The 24,238-nt window shown below is 42.7% G+C and overlaps 1 protein-coding gene across 3 annotated transcripts in view; it reads left to right on the top strand.

Annotated features, from left to right (window-relative positions):
- Nucleotides 1-22,622, top strand: part of LOC144805598 (membrane-spanning 4-domains subfamily A member 4A-like) — a 149,804-nt gene extending 127,182 nt beyond the window's left edge. For all 3 annotated transcript variants that reach the window (XM_078672125.1, XM_078672130.1, XM_078672138.1), the window contains one exon: nt 22,102-22,622. In XM_078672125.1, coding sequence (XP_078528251.1) covers nt 22,102-22,290 — 189 coding nt within the window. In that variant the 3' untranslated portion in view covers nt 22,291-22,622. The remainder of the gene's footprint in view (nt 1-22,101) is intronic.
- The last annotated feature ends 1,616 nt before the right edge of the window (nt 22,623-24,238 follow it).

Raw genomic sequence — 24,238 nt, 5'->3', positions numbered from 1 at the left:
TAAGGGAAATAGGAACTACACTACCAGACATAGTACACCATGATAAACATTATTGTTCTCCAAAGTTCAGAAGCAGCATGCGCATCTGGGGAGAACTAGGTTAATGTCAATGTTGTTAATGTCAATGTTAATGTTAATGTTAATGTTAGGAGATTTGTAAAGAGCAACTGTTATCCTGAGGTGTCCTGGCGCTAGCTACAGTCCTCCATAAAGCACATCAATTAAACCGGATGGAGTAATTAGTCAAAAAGCCAGGTCTTTAACACCTTCCTGAATTTAAGTAAATCCGAGCTATTCCTAAGGTGGAAAGGAAGATCATTCCAAGCCTTAGCCGTACAGACGCTAAAACCTTTACCTCCACCTGGCTTTTTTTTGTAGGAGGTAGTATCACCAATTTTGCTCCTAGCGAGTACGGAGGTCTATTGGGCACATACCACTGAAACTGCCGCTTCAAATGGTCTGGTGCTATGCCTTGTAGAGCCTTAACCACTTGGCTGCTAAGGCCCCTCTGGCCCCTCAATGTAATTTCCATTGAAATCAATGGAAACTCCATGACGAGTTACCCTTGTCATTAGCACTGAAGGGGTTAAAGACCATGCAGACCAACAGTACACTTCCCCTGCGGCACTTGCTCAGTTTCCAGCCTCACCAAACCAACCAAGGAAATACAAATACTCCCCACTTTGAAGTGGACGATAAGGAGACATACAAATTGTCAAATGAGTCATGTCATCTATATGATTACATGCCCGTGCCAAATGCGATAAATTGGCGTGACCTACAGGAAAGCAAAGCAAAGACTTTGCGAGCACTGGAGCAACATCCATTGTAAAAAAAAAGCACTACCAAAATGTCGACCCACTACCTTGAAGCGGGCCATTTTGGAAACACTTGAAACTAGAGACAGGAACACAGCGAAAATTCTTTTTGACAAAGAACAACGCTGGATACACAGATTGAAAACTGATACTCGGGCCCGAAAGATAACATTCCGTGGTTGAGCCTCAATAGATGACCCTGACGTCCCATAGAAACCAGTATTCTATGAACAATGAGTACTGTCCTGACGAACCCCAAAAAATACAATTTGATCAACAAGGCGCACGATCCAGCCTCTTCTGAATAGTAACAATAACTGTGAGATACACCTCCATGGTCACTATGTGGCATACTATCTACCATTCACTGTAAATACCGCTACAGACCTAATGCCCAAACTTGCTGTCCCATAAGACATTGCCCTACTTCTAACGGCTAATAATTATAATTTTATAATTTTACAATCATCCTAAGTGTCCCTACTATTATTACTCTGCCCGTTTATTCAGCAGAAATTTAGCCGCTAATACTACAAAACATTTGGTATTTAACAAATATTCATAGGAGTGTTTCAATTCCCAAATCCATAGCCAGTGGTTAAAGTAACTCTACTCTTTCTAACGATACACATATCTAGAACAGGAACCTAACCCGATGCATATCCGGGTTAGAAAAGGCAGCGATAGCACAAGCTACACGGGAGGGGTCACGCCACAGGTATTGAATGCTGTGATACCGATCGCGAGGACAACGACCTAACTGTAAGTTCCAGCATCACATTAAAAATTCCCTTATCTCTCGGCAGTTAGGCATCTCCTCTTAGCCCCTGACCCGAAGAAGTGCGCTTCCGCATTTCGCAAGGTACGTGGACGTAACATACAATTGTGGTATCCAGTGCCGCCCGCAACGAATGTGACTGAATAACCGCACCCCACTAAACCTTTCCAGCGGGACCAATTATACACAGTGCGCCCCCAGCCCCCGCATTTAGTTTGTTACACACATCGTGGTCAAACCAAGGGCACGTTTTTTCAAGCACAACACGCTTTTTTAAGCAACCTCGAGTTACGCCACATAAGCGCCCCACTCTGCATACTTAAATGAGACACGAAAGTTGCCGGTTACCGCACAAAAACCGATCAACACCTGATACATTACTAATGCACTTATGCGATCACAACTAGACTACCAAGACACATTAATCAGGCGCACTAAAAGCATCCCACTTCACAAACACCTGCATAGAGCCATTTATATAAGTCCACGACTTTTTGATAGGTGTCTCATCAGTAAATTTCATAGCATTAATTTTCAGGAGCCTATCAAGCACTTGAAGAAGCATGCTATCACCACCACCAGGCATGAGAACGAAAGAGTTGACACCACCTAGGAGTGTGAACCTGTGTTAAAGTATTGCCTTTTTAAAGTTGTTTAAAAAATCTACTAAGATTTTGACTTGTGTACTATCTGTCCATATGTGTGTGTCTCCCTTTCCCCCCCTTCCCTATTTGTCTGTATGTAATCTTCTTCCACAGGTACAATGCGACCTTAGACTGACTGAAAACAGGTCATATTTTCACTTATTTTCACTTTTTCTTTTTGCACTGGTCCTGAAGAAAGCCCACCGACCTATATAGGCAACGAGGCTGAAACATGTTGACCGTTTTTTAACTCACACCATACAGTGCGCTTGAATTCCTAATCATTCCAAAGCGGCACACCAGCCAACTGCCCCCATTTTTGGGCTACCCGAATCCAGACCCAATAAAGTCATGTATCTGGCTGTCCGGGTATTTTAACTCACTTCCCTAGCACCTCTTTCTCACCATCCGCGATCACTACTGTTTTAACGAAGGGTAAATCCTCCAGGCGGAGGGTGCATAAATACTGACCCAAGGATTATGCACATACGTGTATAAAAGAGCGGGGAGACACCATATACCGCTACGAGAAATCATAATACACGTGCATGAGGGTCTTTTAAATTGTGAGACACCACGTACCTACCTGCATACCCTGGTTATGCAGGACAAGTGATCCTTCTCCCATGATTTTTTGGAGTTGGAGTTTATGCACAAAACGGTCCTGGATGTTAAGATATAGACTATTGCAGTAGTCTAACCTTGATGTAATCAGTGAGGTGATCACCAAATGCTGGCTGTCCTTTGGCAAGAAAGGCAACATTTCCTACATGTCCTTAGGACAAAATGTGGCCACTGTATTGAGTTGAGCCTCAAAATTAAGTTTGTAATCTATTATCACTCCCAGGTTTTTAACTTTTCCAGTGGAACTTGGGAGCGGACCCATAGTGTCCGGCCACCAGTTTAGATTCCAGAAACTAGGATCATTCCCAAACAAGGCAACTTCTGTCTTACTGGAATTAAGCTTAAGACAATTTTGGGACATCCACCTCCCCACCGCTTCCATGCAAATCTGAAACCGTTTACCTGTTCCAATCTCCTGGCCCGGATGCAATGACACCACGATTTGTGTGTCGTCAGCATAAGAGGTGAGGGAAAAACAGAAGCAGTTGATAAGAGGCGTGTGATGATCTCACCTTTCACAAGGTTCTATTTTCTGCCTTGGAACCAAGTATATGGAAGGTTCCAAGGGAAGTTCTAAGTGTGTCAGTTGGAGATCTGTGAAATGTTGGATGGGATTGTTGTATTAAACCTCTGTCTTACAACTGAACCTGTGGAAGCCTCTTTATTTCAGTGGCAAAGATCGTGGTGGAGTGAAGACAGAGGTGTAGCAGAGAACCCCAACAGCAACGGTATCTCGAAAAGATGAAGGATAAAGGAAAGATTAATTACCTTGATGTGGATTGGAAGTGAAAAGTCCTGATTCACGAGGGTGTCGTCGGGAGCTGTGCTGAGTCCCGAGTCGAGGTTAGCGGTGTGTGGATTTCGACGTCGTAAGGAGGTGAAATCTGTCTTCAACAAAAGGTTAGCTAGACACCTGTGACATATCGGGGCCTCGCCTGCGGTTCAGTGACGTGACTATCTGGACGTAATTGGTGGAGCGCAACGGACCCATTCACATCAAGAGGGTGAGCTTTATGGGAAAATTCCTCGAGAAAAAAGACTAAAGGACTGTTTGTAAAAAAAAGGGAAAACAAGCCCAAATATCTTGTGAGATATCGCTTTTGGTTGGAAAATGTGCCCTATTTCTAAAAGAAAAAGAACTGATGGTGGATGACGTTGTGCGGCGACCATATTGGGTGTGAAAACTCGAGATTTCCGGTATTATTCACAGTCTCCATGACGCGGATTTGACATTTGGATATCGCGTTGGAGATCGCGTTTTTCACTGGTTTTATTTGGAGTATCCTGAGCATTTTAGTAATCATTTGTACAGCGAAATCATATTTGGATCAGCGCATATGTTGTTCTAAGTTCTCATTTACGCTGTGGATATATTTGGTGTTTGCAGAAGATCAACAGTCTCAGTGTGGACTCATAAGAAGACTCAAGAGAAAACTTTGGTAATTTACTTTGGTGCTTACTCGGTGATAAGCACACCTTGACATTTATTGTTTTTTTTTTGTCATAGTGTAATTTTGGTAACTTAAGAAGTTTTTGAGTTTATTCAACGGTGAAAGTCTTTGACATTTTTTGAGGTGTTTGTTGTTTTACTGGCTGGTAGTTTATTACATTGTGTGTAGCATAATGCAAAATGTTACCTCACCACCGTTTTTTCTATCTGAACCAGCTGAACCACCTGTCACATGGAAAAAGTGGAAAAATATTTTTGAAAACTATGCATGGTTATGCGGAACAAACACATATATGGTAAAGAGTGTGGGACTCAAAGATGACCCTCGTGGAACACGACCAGGCAGACTGCATGGAGTGGCATAGAAATCTCCCAATGATACAATTTGCGATCGTTCGGAGAGCAAGGAATTAAATAGTTTCCAGGCTTTTCCCTAAACTTCACATTCCCGCAACCAGTCCATCAACAAATCGTGATGGACTGTGTCGTAGGCCTCCGAGAGGTCCAGCATAATCAAGGCAGCCTTACCGCCCCGGTCAAGGACTCCCCTGATCTCATTCATAGATTTTATTAGTGTGGACTCCGTGCTGTGACCCTTTCTGAAGCCCTATTGAGTGGAATCCAAGGCTTCAGTAACTCGTAAAAAAAGTACTCAATTGGGCATTCATACTTTTCTCTGCCATTTTTACCGGGGCAGGGAGACGTGAGATGGGGCAGAAATTATTTGGATCCTTAGGATCCAGACTAGGTTTTTTGAGACATGGCAGTATTGAGGCTCTTTTCCAAACTCTAGGAAAATGCCCCCATGAGAAGATAGCATTAAAGAGGGAGGGAAGAATCAGTACAATAGGTTCAGGGGCCATTTTTAACACTGTGACCAGACACGGGTCATAAGCAGATCCCGAATTAATAGACATAAGCAGCTTGTAAGTGTCCAAAGTAGATAGTGGAGCAAACTCATTGAAGGTAGGCTGTAACTCGGACACTGGCTTATGACCCTTTATTTGGTCCGTAGTACCCTTTGTGGTTGTTCCTTTTAATGAGGAAAATATGGACTCAACTTTTTCCAAGAAAAAATTGGCAATTTCGTCACAAAGGCCCTGACTCTTTGGGATGTTTGCTGGGCGAGGGTGAGCTACACTGGTTACTGTTTTAAACAGCTCTTTGGCCGAATTTTTAGCTAAGTTAATTCGGTTAACAAAGAACTCTTGTTTAGTTTTAAAAATCAGTTGTTTGTAGATCCAGAGTCTTTGGTTATACATGCTTTTTTCTGATGCTTTGTATTCTTCCTCCAAATTCTCTTCAGACGTTTACAGCAAACCTTTTGGTCTTTAAGTTCTTGTGTGTACCAAGAGGCGGAAGGTTGTGCCCTATTGAGAGTAAGTATTTTCTTAGAAGCCAGTTTATTACATGCTGCTTTTAGCCAATTGGTATATAGCGTGGTGGCTTCCTCCACGTCTGAGGACATAAGATGTACTGTGGCGGTATTAGTTCTGCTACTTCTGAGCCCGCCACTTAATTCCACACTCTAACTTCCCCTTGTCTCTTGAGGGGTCTACCAAATGTGCGGGGGTCTTGGATAGCCCATTCAAACAGTACTGTCATGTGGTCTGACTACTCTTATGGCAGTAGGCCCGTAAACGAAAGAGAGGATTATTAGAGAAGATGCCATCCAGCGTATGGCGTGCCACATGTGTGGGCCCAGTAACTTTTTGTTCAAGCTCCACACTATTTATCAAATCTATAAGGGTGACAGTGTCTGGGTACTTGTCCATCTCAAGATGAAAATTAAAATCACCCAGTATAGTATAAGAGTTAGCACTGATCCCATCTTCCAATAAACTTCCCAATGATGTTACAAAGTAATTCCTTGGACCAGGAGGTCTGTACAAGAGGCTGCCTTTGAACGTGTGGTGCAAGGCAAAAGAAAGGCTAAAATCCAAAGCCTCACATGCTGTGTTTGAGGCCATATGAAAAGCTGCCTTGATTGAGTCATGGTAAATTACCCCTAGTCTTCCCCTTCCTGTCTGGCCCGTTCACTGTATAACAAAGGTATCCAGGGGGTGTAGCTTTTTTGAAATCTGGGACTGAGGCATCATCTGTCCAAGTTTCCGTGATAAATGCCACCTTAGTTTCCCCATCCACTATGAGTGATGCAAACTCAATACTATGTTTTACCAAAGATCTCAAATTCACCAGTATGTACTTTAATGTCGGAATCGCTTAAACACTTTTGAATAACCTTCCCTGAGATTGTGACTCACTAGACCCGTAAATTAATTCGGGAAGGCGGGTATTACAATTAGGACAGATCACAGGACCTGAGGGGGGTTCCAAATAAAATGCGAGACATAAGCACCCAATAGAGTTTCCCGTGACATTTAAGCTCCGCAGCACCTCACTAGAGTATTGTAAGGTGCTAGGCTTACCTGCTATCACACGGGAAGGAGTTCTGGCACTGGGTGTGGGCCAAGCAGACGGGCTTGCCTTAGATGCGCCTTCGGCGTGCCAGCCGCACGCCTGCTGCATGCTCGCACCAGCCTCCCCAGTTAAAGGATTAGGAGCAGAACAACTAGCCCGATTATGGTACTTCCGCAAAATGGTGGCCCAATATGAAACCCCCGGTACTGATAGGTAAATGAAAACTCTAGTTCAAGAGCAGATGCAAAAGGCACAAATAACAGCAGCTGTCAAGTTAAAATGACACTTCTAAAATATAAACCATGTTTTAAAAATTAACCACTAAAAACAGAATTCAATTTGATGTGCAAATTGGCATAAAGATAATGGAATCTCTCCCTGCTCAAGCCTCAGGAGGACACATCATCTCCTATGATGAGTACATAGGAGATTGGTAAGGTATTGGGTGGACATTACAAGAAGCAGATGGATAAAGTGCATGTAATATCGGATAAGAAGCAAGGTAATATTAGGATATTCACATATAGGTCAAAGTGAATGGGAAGAAGGCTACAGTGGGACACAATCGGAGAGTGGGTAATATAAGTAATACAGAACTAGCAACAGTTGTTGCTAACAGGATTATAAGTAAGAAAGTAACCAAGTTATAGAAATTAGTAAGTGACACACTCCTGGTAGGAATAAAGGAACATACATTTCACCTGGAATCTATAGAAAGAACAATTCAAAAGAGCCCCTACCCTCAATGGGCCCGATTCACAGAACTAACTTAAGACAAAATCCTAAACTTACTACTTTTAGTATTCACAGAAGTTAGGATTTTCTCTTAAGACAGACCTAAGACAGACTTAAGACAGACTTATGTTAGGATTCTGTCTTAAGTCTGTCTTAAGACAAAATCCTAACTGTGAATACCAAAAGTAGTAAGTTTAGGATTTTGTCTTAAGTTAGTTCTGTGAATCAGCCCCTCTGTGGTGCCAATGAAGTGTGACTGGGTGTGATTTGTTCGGATCTACTGCTTGGAGTCGAGTTGAGGGCACTGGGATTGCAGTCAATAACAAATTCCTATAATCAAGTTTAGATAAGATTGTGGATATCAAGCAGAATAAGAGGTTTGAATCCACTGAGGAGCCTGATTTGGAGGTATACACCCTTAGCTACCTTATACAAGTGAGTGTGGAGGTTCAGGTGTCTTATAAGAGTAAAACCCTGTGTTTTCGAATTTCCCACAATTGATGATTTGCATTAAAGAATGTTCGAAGTATTTAGCCAAGCTATTCCAGCCATGGTGCCATATCTTGGTGAGAGCAAAAAAAGCTTTAGGCTCGGTTGGGGGTTCAGTTAAATATTTTGAAACTGCATCCATTATGGATGTCACTGAGAATCAACGCGGGGTTGTCTATCTCCTCCAGGATTCTCTACTGTCCAGAATCCATCCAGCATCACCTGCTGCAGCCACCCTGTCTGCCTCTGTGCTGTAGCCACTGCGGAATCCTGGTTAATGGTCAACGAGGAGGTCATTTTTTATGTGTTATGTTAATTGTTCTGCAACACAATTTTCAATCACTTTTGCTCAGAAGTGAAGGTTGGAGATTGGAAGAGAGCTATTAAGGTCAGGGGGGTCAGTGTCCATTTTTGTTAGAAGAAAGGTGAGTCACCCAGCTTTGAGACAATGAAGCACTGCACCTCAACTTATTGAGCATAGAGCATCCGACCCCGGGCAGCGAGCTGTGGATATCACTGCAAGGTGGAACGTAACACTCTCAGTGAGAATATCATGACGGGCCTGGCTTGACATCATGAATGCTGGCAAATGTCCCTGATTGTCTTCTCTAATGCATTGGACTTACACCTTTAAGTCCTTGCGCTGGATGCTATTCCATCTTGATATGTACCACTTATGTTCTTATTAATTTGCTGAGCCCGTGTGCGTGTAAGCGTTCTAGTCCTGTGAGTTCTATTTTGATATGTGATTTTGTCTGTATTCCTATTTGACACATGTACTGCAACTGCTACCTTACTTTCCCCACAACTGTAAAACCCTCTGATATCCCTCAGGATCATGTTTGCGCTATATAAAACTTTATAAATAAATATTGAGGAGTGGATTATGCAAGTCTGTGGGGGATGAGCGACCATGATATTTTCTTCCCACCTCTAGAAGGGTCAGGGTCAGCAAAGGACACCATGGTCTGGCAGCAGAGAGAGTATTTCACAGAACAGTTCCACTTCTAATATGCACAATTTAAGGATATGCAGGATAGGGCCTCCTGTGGTGTGTGTTGCCGCTGGACACCCATAAGGACACTCCGTAGCTCAGAGTGCCCTCGCCCACGGAGGAGAGGCTGGATTCAGCCACTTTCCTGCAGCTGAAATGTGATGCACAATAATGTGCCCAGAGGCTTATCATGGGGATGGGATACTGTGTGCTGTGTTTGTTGCAGCTAGCCACCCTTAAGGGAACTCCATGCCCAAGTCTACACTAGACCATGGAGTAGGGGCTAGATTCAGACGCTTTCCTGCTGTTGCTACCTGAAGCGCTATATTTAAATTGCCTAGAGGCTTCTTTGGCACGGGGCACGCCCAGGCAAAGTCCTGGCTAATGGCAGACCCATCTGTGCTAATTCGTGGCCGATCGAGGCTGGGCTGGGCCACCCCTGGCTCACCTGGTCTATCTACTGCGGTAAGACCTGTCTTCTAGGGGTTTCAGTTTCAGAGAGGAGAGTAGTTACTCAAACTTTCTTTATGTATATTTAATGTCCTTTGCTATGGGGAAACGGAAAATACAGGGGAACAGTAGCACAAAGTTCACTTCATCAGCTCCAACAAATACCCCCCTCTGTCACAAATTGTTAGATGGCAACATGTTACTTTAGTTACTGCACCGAAATTATCACTACAACCAAAAGCACAAGCTGATTGTACCAATCCACTTCCTTTGGCCAGTGAATTATTGGTGTACAGTGCTCATTTATATGAGGCTCTGAGTAAGGTTACATACTCGCCCGCTTGAGGGAATATGGATTCTCAGGTGAATGGAAATGACTCCTCGCTATGTGTTCAGTAGTGGAAAAGAGGTGAAGGGACCACAGCTAATATAGAACTTCCTCCAGATCTTGTATTTTTCTCAGACTCACCCCCAGCAAATAAAAGAGCAGAAGCAGTAAGTGGTTGTCAACTAAGAGGAAGCTTTAGCATCAGTGTACGATAACGCAGAGGCCTGACAGACAGCAATTGCCAAATTATATGCAACATGATAGCTTTATAATTAGGTGAGAGGTGCAATTAGATTCCCTGTTAAAGACTCATGATGAAATATTATTTAAATATTGGACTCATTGGTGAGATCTTTAAGAGAAGGTTTGACAGCAAAAATCAAAAGAAAGATTCACCTCCTTGTTCTCAGAATGGCAACTGAAAAAATCTCATTTGAATAATGATCAGTTATCCAAAGGCTCTTTGACAACCTCTGGCCTGGTGAATCCTCTCCCACCCTTCCCTGGCTTTTGTTCAGTTCCGCCCTACCACATCAACAGTTACCCACTCTCTTAATGAAAGTCAGAATAATGCTAATAATAAAGTGGATGGATCAGCTACTGGTCAAATGGATAGAGAGTCCCCTCCATGGGGCAGGAAAATCAATGAGTGTAATAAATCTCAGAGCTAAACAGAATTATTTTCACCAGCACCATCTTCATTTACTACCTAAATCAACACCTTATTTGATTATTCTTGACAACGTTCCAACCGAAGCAGTAGGAAGGAGGAAAACGAGTTGGACTTGAAACATAAGAATATGCACTGGTTAAGGTCAAAAGCATGTTGGCCAAATGATTTCTACCAAGGGATACCAACAGTAAGAAGAGTGTCAGGAATATGCCATAGCCCGAAAACTTTGACAGGGAATGTGTAGTCATACATTTAGATCTCATTGGTTGCTTAGAAATTTGCTTTCAGCACTAAACCACTTTTCAAATTCTCTCTCTTGAATTAGAATCCTACCTCTAGGTTACTTTTATAGGCCTGCACTGGGTTTGTACATGCAGCATGGGTAAATTATCAACACCAGGTAAATATGATGGCTGGGGCACAGCCCCCCCATTAAATCTTACTAACTGTTTCTCAGTGTTAACCAACATGGAAGAGAATGATTAACACCAACAGGTGTTTAGGCAGTTAGAATTTGGTAGTAACTCACTGGACAGGATACAGCTTGAGCTTGAAGAGTAGTTTATTTGTACAGAGGACTACACAGCTGATCATCTGCTAGTCACATCCGTCTTACAAGTCAGTTGAATGAACAGAGTTGAAACATAACATTCTGAGTGTGACAAGTAATAGTGACATCATAGGCACAGTGACAGCTGTAAGCAGGTGAATAATGAATGCTGCATAACATTGAACATAGAATATAACATACCTCCTTTTCTCCAACCTAAAGAAAACAAAGAACAACAAAATGAAAAAAAAACCATAAGAAAATACATCAATACAAAATCTTAATCACGAAACCTCCGAGGAGTAACAGAAACTCTAGAGCTCTTCCTCCGTTGTCCAAGAGAAGGAGTCAAGTAACCCTCTTGTCCATTAGAGCTATGAGCTTTGGGAATAGGGCAAGATCTAGTCTTGACCAATTTGGATAAATTCCACCAACAACCACCCTCCACCTGAACAGCATTATTGCAAATTCTAATAACCTTGACAGGTTCACCAAATCTACATTTGCCTTTCTTGGTGTGCACAGGATTCTCGATGCGAACAAAATCACCAACACAAAGAGAAGTCATCTTGACACCTTTCTTTCTGGCTAACCATGTTTTTTCTTTCCTCTGTGCAATATCATAATTGGCCTTAACTGTTCTCAAAAGAAGAAGTTTTAGTGGATGAATGAGGCGTGGTTCTGTAGAACCACAAAATACTTTCGAGTGAGCTAAAAACATCATGTCTACCATTAACCGCACACTTGACACACTCACCCACAACTCTGTTCATTCTTTCCACGAGACCTCTGGTCTGTGGGTGATATAAGGCGCTTCCAAGATGTTTAATACCACTCGACTTAAGAAAAGACTAGAATTCTTCACTCAAGAATTGGGTTCAATTGTCAGAAACCAAAAATTGAGGAAACCCTTCCCTCAAAAATATATCCTTTAGAAATTTGACGACACTGAAAAACTGGCCTCTCTAACCACCTAAATTTCCGGCCATTTAGATGTATAGTTCATCAAAACAATAATAAACCTCATTCCCAAAGGTAAAATATCATATGGTCCCATGATGTCAATACCTACTTTGACCCATGGACCAGATGGACAATCAATTGGAGATACGGGTGGAGTGAAAATCTTCAGCGTTTTTTCTGACGTACAGCACACAGGACAATTTTCAACTGTCGTGCTGATCTCATTATCCATACTGGGCCACCAAAAGTCTTGGCGAACACACCGTTTAGTAAGAGTGATGCCCGAATGTCCCTCATGAGCTTCTTTGATAATGGTAGGCCTAAGAGAATGAGGTGGAATAAGCTTATCACATCTCATAAGCAAACCATCTTCTATTGATATTTCAGACTCAATTTTCCAATATGGTTGAAGTGTGCTCGGCAAAGATTTCTCTTTTGGCCAACCGTTTTTGACAAGCATGCAAACTTGTTGGAGAAGACTATCCCCTAAAAGAGGTGTCTTCCAATCTGCTTCAGTACGAACTGCAAGAACAGAAATATCTAGAGAGGCCACAAAACAATCTTCAGCATCTTCATTAAAATCTTAAAAACTGGTCCCCTCACTAAACCCACTACTCTGAGGAAAAAGTGAGAGAAAATCAGCCCTTGTGTTCTTACCCCCGGCAATATGAGTTATCTCAAATTGATATTGAAGAAGCTTGCTCACCATTCTGGTAATCCTTGGTGTACAACATTTACTTGGACCAGAAGACAATATTGAAACAAGTGGTTTATGATGAGTGATTAAATTAAAACGTCTTCCCCATAAATAAGGCTGATATTTATCAATAGCCCACAAACAAGCAAGTAACTCTTTCTCAATTACAGAGTACTGAACTTCAGCACCCCTGAGAACTCCTGAAGCAAATTCAACCGTGTTTTCCTGATTCCCACACTGCTGTGTAAGGATGGCCCCTAGACCAACCTGACTAGCATCAACAGTTATGTACCTTGACAAACCAGGTTCAAATGGAGTAAGAGCATCACTTTTCTTTAAAGAACTCTTAACTTCCTTAAAAGCACGATCACACTCTGGACACCACAAAAATTTCGATGAGCTCTTAAGAAGAATACTAATAGGTCTAACCATTGATGCATAGATAGGAATAAATCTTGAATAATATTCCAACAAACCCAATAAAAATGTAACACCTGTCTTGACTCTGGGCACAGGAGCATTCAAAATGGCATCAACAAGACCTTGTCTGGGCTTGATTCCTTCATGAGATAAAAGATGACCAAGGTATTCTATTTCTTTACATGAGAACTTACATTTCTCAGTTTTGAGTACACCATTTTTCTCAAATATTTCTAGAACATTTCTGATGATAGATCATGTGAGTCATTGTCTTTTGCATAAATAAGAACATCGTCCTGAAAAACAAGGACCCCTTCTACATCACTCAACATGTTCTGCATAACCCTCTAGAACACTGACGCAAGGGAGGCTAACCCGAAAGGCATCCTCCGATAACGAAACGTTCCAAGAGGGGACATGAATGCTGTTAGAGAGCGAGAATCAGGGTGGAGTTCTATTTGATGGTAGGCGCTAGCCAAATCCAACTTAAAAAATACACGTGCACCCTTTATACTGCTAAAAAGGTCAGTGATTTTTGGTAAAGGGTGAGAATCAACCCAGATTTTTTGTTGAGAGACCTGAGATCCACACACCCCCGCAATTTTCCATCACGTTTTCGAGCGACAACAAGAGGCGACAACCAAAGGGAAGATTCGGTAGGTTCAATAATGCCTTTGTCGCCTAATGTATTGAGGTCTTCCCTGATGCTAAAAGGAACACCTCTGAGTTTGTGCTTAATAGGGATAGCACCATCCCTGACAATGATTTTATGTTTGAATCCTGTAATTTTTCCCAGGTTATCACCAAAAACTGATGGAAATTCAGTTTTCTACTTGGTACACTCCTCTTCACAAATAACTAACATGACTTGTTCTTTTGTTCCTGGTTTTAGTTAAGTATGGGCAGAAAATCCGTTCCGCCTGCGGAATTTGTGGATTTTCGGCAATTTCGCGATCCGCGAACCTTGCGAAATTGCCCAAAAATCCGCAAATCCGCCGGCGAGCGGATTTCTTTTTTTTTTTGAGCGGTGGCTGGCATCTTCGTGCAGGGTAGGATTCATTCTGGCATGATGCTCCTGTCACAAAAATTAAACCTCAACAGGAAGCACTTACATATATAAATAAAGCAGGTGCCCGAGTTGAAGCTCAAATTCAGTAACGCATTCGTCAGCCAAAAACAATTGTGAGCTTTGTCAAGGCTGGGCAGGTGTGCTTTCTCCCTGTATCTACCGTCGAAAAGTAGCTGTGATGCCTGATGGAGGCCTCTGCATCCTTCACTTTCATGAGTGCAATCCCTGCTCAGTTCCTGTGACCAGGAGCTTCTTTCTCCTCATCTGCTGCTCTGATCGGTCTCTGACCTTTTATACACACAAGAGGCATGTGAAGTTGAACTCGCATAGAAGCCCCGCTCCTTGGCCCCGCCCACAGAATAGTGGTGTGCACCGTTTTCCCGCCCTGACCCACTATGATGGACAGCTCACTCAAGGGACCCCGGCGCTAGGCAGGTGTGCTTTCTCCCCGTATCTACTGTCGAAAAGTAGCTGTGATGCCTGATGGAAGCCTCTGCATCCTTGACTTTCACGAGTGCAATCCCCGCGCAGTTCCTGTGACCAGGGGCTTCTTTCTCCTCATCTGCTGCTCTGATCGGTCTCTGACCTTATATACACACGAGGCATGTGAAGTTGAATTCGCATAGAAGCCCCGCTCTTTGGCCCCGCCCACACACTACTGGTGTGCACCGTTTTCCCGCCCTGACCCACTATGATGGACAGCTCACTCAAGGGACCCCGGCGCTGGGCAGGTGTGCTTTCTCCCTGTATCTACTGTCGAAAAGTAGCTGTGATGCCATATGGAGGCCTCTGCATCCTTCACTTTCATGAGTGCAATCCCCGTGCATTTCCTGTGACCAAGGGCTTCTTTCTCCTCATCTGCTGCTCTGATCGGTCTCTGACCTTTTATACACAACAGAGGCATGTGAACTCGCATAGAAGCCACACCTGTTTGGCCCCACCCCACACACTAGCAGTGCGCACCGTCTTCCCGCCATTTACCCACTATGATGGACAGCTCACTCAAGGGACCCTGGCGCCCTTCGGCTCGATGGCATACATGGTCACTGGAGACAACTCTTCTGGCACTTTACTCAGATCTAGTGTAGGAAAAGCACTATACATTTACCCAACGAGGTAGCACTTACTGATTAGCCAGTAGAAGTATAGAAAGGACAGTCTATTTGTTCAAAACTGCAAATCCACGAATTTGCGATTCTTTTGCAATTTCACGTGAATTTGCGGACTGCAAATTCGCAAAATTCTCCCATACTTAGTTTTAGTACCATGCCAAAGAGGCCCTGGTGTAACCACCCAAGTATGTTGAGGCCCTTGACTGCTACATATATTTTCCCCCTTATTCTCTTCCCCTTGAACATAAGAAAATCTTCAATAAAACCTAATAGTTAAATTTCCCTTCCCTCATAGGAGACAGGTGATCGATCGGGAGGGAGTAACTTCCTCCCACCCCAGGTTTCATAAAATAGTTTTTGAGTTATCATGGTGATCCTAGCACAAGAATCTACAAGTAATTGGAGTTTCTTATCTCCAACAAGTATTTCAACAATAGGATCAACACATAATGACGGATCCCCAGAGAGGGGTATAGAAGAATCATCAGGAAGAACGTCATCATGAACAACAGAAACAATTTCTCCCTCTGAATCATCATCAGATTGTAAAACACAAGCTATAGCCTTCTTTCGAAATTTCTTTTTGAAACAGACTGTTGCAAAATTCCCTATTTTCTTGCAATAGTTGCACATAGAGTTCAAAGCAGGGCATTTTGACCCCTTAGCATTAGAAGAACTACCACAACGTAGACAAACCTTGCTGGGTATAGAATTATCAATTTTGATTTTAGTAGGATTGTTACCACTTCTCTTAGAAAGTTTATTCTTGGACTTCTTTGTGGGACCAACAAAATTGATATTTTCAACTGGTTTGTCTTCAAGTTCTTTGAGAGAAACTTGTGAGGTCATAATACTTTTTGCAACTTTAATAGTCTCATCAAGTAAGGGATTATCCATAGAGAGTAATTTCTGTCTTATATGTTTGTCTTTGCAGTGAAAAACAAATTGGTCACGAATAAGCTGTTCAGTGACATTTTCAAAAACACACACTGAAGCTAACCTTCTGAGTACTGAAACATATGCGTCAACATCTTCACTCTCAGCTTGCTTCCTCTTGAAACATTTATGTCTGAGTACTATTAAACTAGGGGCCAGATGTAGGTGGCCAAATACCAGTCGGTATTTGGAGTTTTAGATGTAGGGGGCCTTAAAAATACCAAATCGGTAAATTAATTTACAGATTCGGTAATTTGAGATGTAGGTGGCACTGAAAACAGTGCCACAGGGCCTTAAGGATTCGTTATTTACCACCAACTATTCGTTGGTGGTAAATAACGAATACCTGTGTATATGCAAATCTGTGCATGTACACCTGTGCCATGTGGCACACATGGTGTCTGTCACATGGCACACAACCATGTGTGCCACATGGCACACAAGCCTGAATCAGGGGTGCAATAGAGTGTCAAAGTGCCACCCTGCCACCCTTGACTATTCGGTAAATTTACCGAATTGGTATTTACCGATTCGTTAATTGCCATTGATTCCTATGGGCCTCAAGGCACAACCGTTCAAAACCCGAAATTAAATTTAAAACAATTTCCAATATATGAAGATCCTTGTGATGAATAAGCGAGAATAACACTATAATGTTAGTGTGCGAATCACTGCAATCTGCGTTGAAATGGAAATGTAGAAGATATTTCACCAGTACAGGAAAACAATAGATGTCGGCAATTCTACTTTTGAAATAGCTGCTGAAAAGAAATATCAATGATGCATTAAAAAAAAAAATATATATATATAGTGAAGTTTTCCTCACTTAAAAGGCTATGTGTATGGCCAAGTCTTATTAAAACTGGTTGTTTTGATAACGTGGTTTCCAGGAAGTAAGATGTAGAAATACCATAGTTGGAAAAATGAAGGATGAGAAAATGAGAAAACTCAGGAAGAATCGCTTGACAAATACAAGCGCAGTCGTGATTGGCAACCTTGTGGTTGGCAGGATCCACTTCCTTGACAATGGAGAATTTGAACGCCGTCTGGTAGCGTTGATTGGAAGATTGAACAAAGAAGCATGAGAACTGAGTCCGAAAGTTCCACGCTCGTGATTGGCAGCGTTGGTTGGCACAATGCGCTTTCTTTGAACAAAAGAGCATGCGCGAGGATTGAGTCAGGAAGTTCCACGCTTGCGGTTAATCACGAGACAGTACTCGTGCTGATGCGCGTGCTCTACGCAACACGCGCGGCGCTGCCGGAAAAGAGAAGACGTTTGTGGCAATGCACACGACAGAAGTGCACGAACCGATAAAACGCGCCAACTGAAGTCAAACAAAGGCAAAATAAAGCCCCAAAATCACATTCAAACACCCACCGGCACTATTACAAACTGGCGCTGTGCCTAAAGACTCCACGCCGAAGCCCCATTAGCCGCTCAAGCAATGAAAACTCACCGGGTGGATGTAGGCAAGGTAAGAACTTCTTCATATACTTGCTCTGTAGTTGAAAGTAAGCTCGATACACCAACCGTAGCAGAAGTAAATATGTTGAAAAACTGGACGTAGACAGGCCGGGAGCTCACAGAAAAGCAATCAGTCAACTTGAATAAAGTCAGAACGAAGATGTAAAATTGTCCCAAACTGTAGTATCCAACGCAGCGAATAATGTGAGTTTGAGTCATAAACAGTACAATCCAGCGCAGTAAACTGTGTGAGCTTAAAGAAAATAAGCTACATAGATTTGAAGTTGATAAACGTTGATGATGAAGGTGAAGACAATTGAAGCAGATGATGAATATTGATAAAGTTCAAAATTGTTGAGGCGTGGGTTTTGCTGTGTAGTCAAATCGTCGCAAAATGTTGTAATAACTCACTGGTCAGGATACAGCTTGAAGAGTAGTTTATTTGTAAAAAGGACTACACAGCTGATCATCTGCTAGTCACATCCATCTTACAAGTCAGTTGAATGAGCAGAGTTGAACCATAACATTCTGAGTGTGACAAGTAGTAGTGGCATCATAGACACAGTGACAGCTGTAAGCAGGTGAATAATGAATGCTGCTTAACATTGAACATAGAATATAACAATTCTATATCACAACATGTAGACATTGCTCTCTCCATGATTGGGGCAGGAGCCAGAGGCCACTTGGCGTTGGAAAGCCATAATATGATTATTTCCCCTGTTTAAGTCAACTTAGGTTACACTTTCTCTCTATTGCTGTGGAATATAGCGGGGATCCATGACAAAATTAACTAATAAAGAGTGGCTGGGATTCCTCACTAATTTTGAATTGATTTATCTACAAGGGTCTTGGGCTTTGAAGGACTTCTTTATTAATGGTTTCCTCTTGTACTGTATCCCTGCTGTTCCCGCTGCTTCGGGGAGTGCGATGGGGCGACTAACTGTCTTAATCTCAGTTAAATGTAACAAGATAAAGGTGAAACTATTAGGTATTTCCACCTTATATCATTTGTATTGCGGTCAGGAGTGGGTGATATTGATCATACATTTTTATAACAATCTTTGTGATCATCAAAACGCCAGTGTTGTTGCTATGTTAAATGAGGCGACAATGAAGGCCAGTAACATTAGTCAAGTATTTTGCATTGTCTGGATAGGGGATTTTAATAGTCAAACATGTCCGCTCAATGATTCGAGGGTGTGTGGCATTGAAAAGAAGAAGTGCCAAGTCTTATCATACTCCATGTGGGATGCACCTAACAACATTTGGTTACAATTGACTTAGTTTATTTAGAAGACTGTGTGAAGGCTACCCCTAAACAACTCCCTACTTTTACAGGTGGAATTAACTCTAGCACAGTAGGTTTTATGCTAATAGCTAATGATTATATTTGTTTTCTTGCTGATTTTACAGTAATTCCACACTCTGCCAGTGATCATAATCCTTTAGCAGGTTTGTTAAAGATGGATTGCCCCATAGCTGATTCTAAGCTCATATCTGGTCCCATTGCATATAATGCAAATCGGGGGTGCAGAATACTATGGGACCAGGTAGACCTGAAGAATGTTGAGGGGATATTGTGGCTTAAAATGATGAGCTAGTAAAGCGGTACCTTTCAGATGAGAACTCCCCCTGATGTTGAGTCCAGGATTTCAAGAATTTCTGCTCCGTTATCTATCAACTTCACACTCCGTGGTCAGGTCATCCACTGCAAGGTGGTTTAATAGCGCCTGTTGAAAAGCGCACAGGCAACTAAAGTGGCTCTAAAGACATCTCCAAAAACAGGGAAGCAAATGTTGCTGCCTGTAAGGATTACAAGGATATCATTTTAGTTAGAAAGGCTGAGCTGAGAAATGAAGCTTCGGAGGATCTGTTGGTTGTCAACCATGCCAAACTCTCAGACATGATGGGCGATATGGGGTTGGAAAAACCTTTGATCACTCTCCTCCGAGACTACATTTGAACACCACGGTTTACATTTTGTATGCCATCTATAGTTTTGACTAAGGATGTTCGCCAGGGATATATCCTGGCCCCTTTTTTTATTTGCTATTTGCATAAATGGTCTAGATGCTCATTTACTGCAAAAGAAGTTGGATTTCCCTAGAGTGGGCGCCTGTTACATTCCTCTGCTTCTCTGTGCAGATTATGTTTTCATTCCAGCAAGGACGGCCAATAGACGGCAAAAAGCACTTGAAGCCTTTGTTGATTTCATGCCTTCCTTAGACTTGAAAATAAACCACTGTAAGTCTTTTATAATGGAATGTGGGCCAAAAAAAACTAAGTCTAAGATCTTTCAAATCCAGAGGAACATGGTAGAGAAGGTACCTATTTTTGTTTTCTGGGTCTTCTTTTTAATTCACAATTAAGGGGTCGATTAAGATCTCGCCCGAAAAGCATTCCAACTGATTCAGTTCCGGAATGCTTTACGAACGACTCAGATTGGGGGAGTCGACCGAGCAATTCTGATGCATCCGGATGCTTCCGGATATGATTTGGTTGGACTCCCATTGACTTCAATGGTAGCCTGTGTTCCGAACGAGAACACAGGCTCTCATTGAAGAAAGGGGTGTCTGGGGAAAACCGTGCACCCTGTGTGCCTGCCACACTGAACATGGTTGGAAACGGGGGCACAGGCCCAATTCGGAAGGTCCCAGGTAAAAGGGGGGCTGGCTACGGGCCCCCAAAGACAGCCGTTTCTGTTCGGATAAACCAAATCAGAGCCGCTGTCTGAATCGATCATCGTAATCCCTCAATCGAAAACCGAGTCCAAAGAGCAGTAATGTTCAGCTCCGAAAGCCTCGACCTCTCCAAACGCCTTTCAGAATTGTAATCGGTTGTTCAGAACTGTGTACGATTCAATCTGAAACAGAGGTTCCAAATCGGATTCTGCAAACCAAAATCCGATTTGGAGGCCTTCCGAATGGCATTGTAATTGGCCCTGTATTCAAAAGGAGGGAGAAGAGATCTACATGGATCAAGAGGGCCGAATTACCACTTGCTGACAGTGGAAGGTCCAGACCACAGAGTTGGCCCTCAAAAGTGTGTTTGGCAAAGAGGGTACTGGGCTGTTCCTGGGGTAGTAGTGTCGGTCAAGGAAAGTGGATGATAAAGGGTGGTTAAATGGTAACCATCCAGTGGGTATCCATTTTTTTGGATATAATGGCCTCACACACCCTTGCAGGTGTCATGCTTCATCATGGGCAATGCTCCTCGTTGGGTGGGCGGTGCAATACCCAACAGGCTACACCTCAAAGAGGGGCTCTTTGGCAGAGATCTTTTTCCAACTGCCCGTGGGTGAAGTGCGGGTGAGGGGCCAGGGGGACAGTAGACGGAAAGTGAGTATAAAATAACATAGGGGTGCCAGAAGGAACTTTATTCTGATGGTCCCCTACGTAAACTAAAAACAATAGTGAGTCTGGGAGTTCTGGAAAGCGATGTATTCCGTACTCAAGACTATACTACAAGGTGAAGATAATGGTCGACATGTTTCTCGCATTGGGTAAAGTTACCGGCGATTCATCAGGACCTATAAGTATACTGTCTATAGTGTTTGTGATCTCTCTATGTATCAGTATTCACATCAACAGTATGGAAAGTACCTGCTTATACATGGTTCCATGCCTAAGAGTCAGGAGTTAATTGTACCAGCAGTGCCTGGCGGGATGGACATTGGTGAGGTCTGCCTCTTTAGCTAAGGTTGTAGCCCCCGTGTCCGCGCAGGAACGCCTACCCTTCTCCGCCAGGACCCGGATAGTCCTGGGTCCTGGCGGAACTCTTAGGCATGGAACCATGTATAAGCAGGTACTTTCCATTCTCCTTTCTTTTCCGACTTAGCACGTGTGCTGCACTGTGCAGCACGCATATAAAGTAGGAAAGATTTTAAGTATGTCTAAGCATAGTAATTTGTACTGAAAGGATACCCTTCCAATGCAAAACCTATCATAGATTCCAGGACGCATTCTAACACTATGGCGCTAAGGTGTGTGCCTGGCGCATGCCAGCTAATATTCCGTGAATATGGTGCTCTCCTGCTCCTTCCCTGTCCGCAACACAGCGCAGCATTTCTTGCTGCTGCGTTCCGTGGCTGTTTTGATCTGGGCTCATGGGTAAATGTTAATATGAAAAATGCAGTGTTCACAAGGACTGCCACGTCATTTGCTTCACCTTACTCCAGACAGAAGAGAACATACAAAGTCCATTTTAGTGGGCAGCGGGCTGAGCCTTAGTGGGTCAGGGCAGATGGACTTTCCATTTTTCTGATCTGCCTGTGGCTGATCGCACTGCAAGTGCCCAAGCGGAGCTATTTCACAAATCATTTCAAGCACTCCGGATATTGGGGTTCAAGGTGCTAATTGTGGTGGCTGTGTGGTTGACAATCATCACATCTCAACATTGAAACAATAGTGTAGGTCATCAATGATAAATTGTTATTACAGTTTTGAGACTCATGTCAAGATGTTAACAAAGATTTTTTTATAGCCTCTGTTCATAGTGCAAAATAACAACACACAAGAACCAAGACTCCTTCCGACGCAGGCCACCATGATGCCCCTGCCAGCCCAGATGTCCTATGGAATATCAGTGATGCAAGGAGCATCCTTGCCTGCAACCCCTCTGCCACCTCCATACTCCTACATCCATGGCACCAGTACAGCCAGCCAGGCCTGAGATGGAACCCGCACAGAGTAAAACTACAGCACCAGGAAAGATGCCTTCATGGTGATCAGAGTGTCTTCCAATAAATATATTGATTATTAACAATATGTAAATACATTTCTGAGGTATTCTGTATGATGGTTCATTGAAGGCATATAAAAATATACAGGCTACAGGAAACAACTACTGATTGGAACAAGAAGAAGGATCTAAATAGCTTACTATTCAGTGGTGGACTGACTAACTAGATATGTGACCCAGTAAACGAACAATCCATGGAAGTTCCTCAATGATTATCAAACTGTTTATTTGCATGCATTAAATCTATTCTGAAGTAATGACAATGGAATATGAACACTCAATCATTTCAGTCCAATGAAGAATAATTCTACGTGCAGGATGTGAGTAAAAGGAAATTCAACACTATTTAGGGGAGAAAGGTGGATTATAGGTTACACTGGCTACGTCCAACTGCATGACTCTTAATACCTATTTTCTAGGAGGATGTACAGCTACACCCCATTGGGCCAGCAAGACTGGTCAGAATTGGAGCAGGTTTAAAAAACACATCTTGGGGAGGTCTGGGTGTACTTTCCCAAAAATGTTTTGACATTTAAAAGCAGCTTTATATTGGAGGATTTAGGGGCTCTCCCTTAAGGAATGATTAGTAAATGTTCTTGCAAAGAGGCATTTTTAAGCATATTGAATGAGCAACACTGGTCAAAACTGGGCAGGATTTAAAAGAAATATTTCAAAGGGTCTGGGCGTTCAAGAGTTTTTTGGTAAAATGTGTAACTAATGTGGTAATTTATAGAAAATAGTGCATGTGTGTATGGGCAACACCTTTAAGTGATCCACGGAAAGTCACAGACTTGTAAAACAGATTCAGGACTTCCCAAATCTTTCCTTCTCTTTGATTAATATTAGTGGGATTCTTTGAGCTCAGTATCTGAGGATCGCAACAAAATTGCTCCAAAATCTTCAGGAAGTGAGAGCAGGTTAGGAGAAGGAAGTGGGATTGTTGAAGTTCAACAAGAATTGTCAAAGCCAAGTGGTCTCGCTTTGGTAGAAAGAAAAGGAGTGGCATGGTAATATAGTTGAGAACTAAGATTGTGTGCTTGTTTACTATTAATTTATCATGAAAAGTGAACCTCATTGCTGAACACTTAAAGGCATTCTTGTACTACATACTTGTTACAAAATGCAATTCACACACCTATGAGTGTCAATCTTAGACTCCACCTGTACAGTCCTTTCTATGGGGAGATCCTCAAATATGTAAGTTCACGAATTAAACATGGGAGGGACCAGAGGCAATGGTTGGAAGAAGAGGAATGCCTAATTCTAAATAGGAGGTGTTTACGAAAGAGGAAAGAGGGGTTTGGAGACTAACAGAAACCCATCCACAAGAGGCTGCCCATTGCTATTCACAAACTGCACTTCAAAAGTTATTACAGCCAGAAAGGACCAAAAACAGTAGTAAATGTACTCCAATTCATACCTGGGGTAAGTCCAGCAACACACAGAGCCAACTACTGGTGCTGCAATACCCTTCCATAGATAGTTTCAAAAACTTTCATAATCCTTTACCATATTGGTGACACCTAGTAACAAGTGAAGTCCTTTTAAGTTGACGCTCGATATGTTAAGAATTCTCAGCCACAAAACGGGTCAATTCTCACTTCCTAAAATGGTAAGACATGCACACCCCAGGTACTCGAGGTCATTTGATGTCAAGTCACAACAAATGTTGACCTAGGAGTTCTGTCTCTCAGAGTCAAGTCACAACCCACTGTTGAAAATCCTCACTCAACCTTAGGGGGCATGCTTCTGGGGTGGCTAGGTCAAAAGGCCTCTTCCACACACACATTCATCCTTCAAGGGTCTGTGCTTCGGGTCCTGTCTTTCCTCCCTATCTTTCCTGTTCATGCATTATTTCTAGAGGCCGCTGGCTATAAAC

Source organism: Lissotriton helveticus, chromosome 1_2 (assembly GCF_964261635.1).
Source record: "Lissotriton helveticus chromosome 1_2, aLisHel1.1, whole genome shotgun sequence".
Taxonomy (NCBI): domain Eukaryota; kingdom Metazoa; phylum Chordata; class Amphibia; order Caudata; family Salamandridae; genus Lissotriton; species Lissotriton helveticus.
The sequence above is the reverse complement of the archived record's forward strand: the minus strand, read 5'-3'. Positions and strand labels throughout refer to the sequence as shown.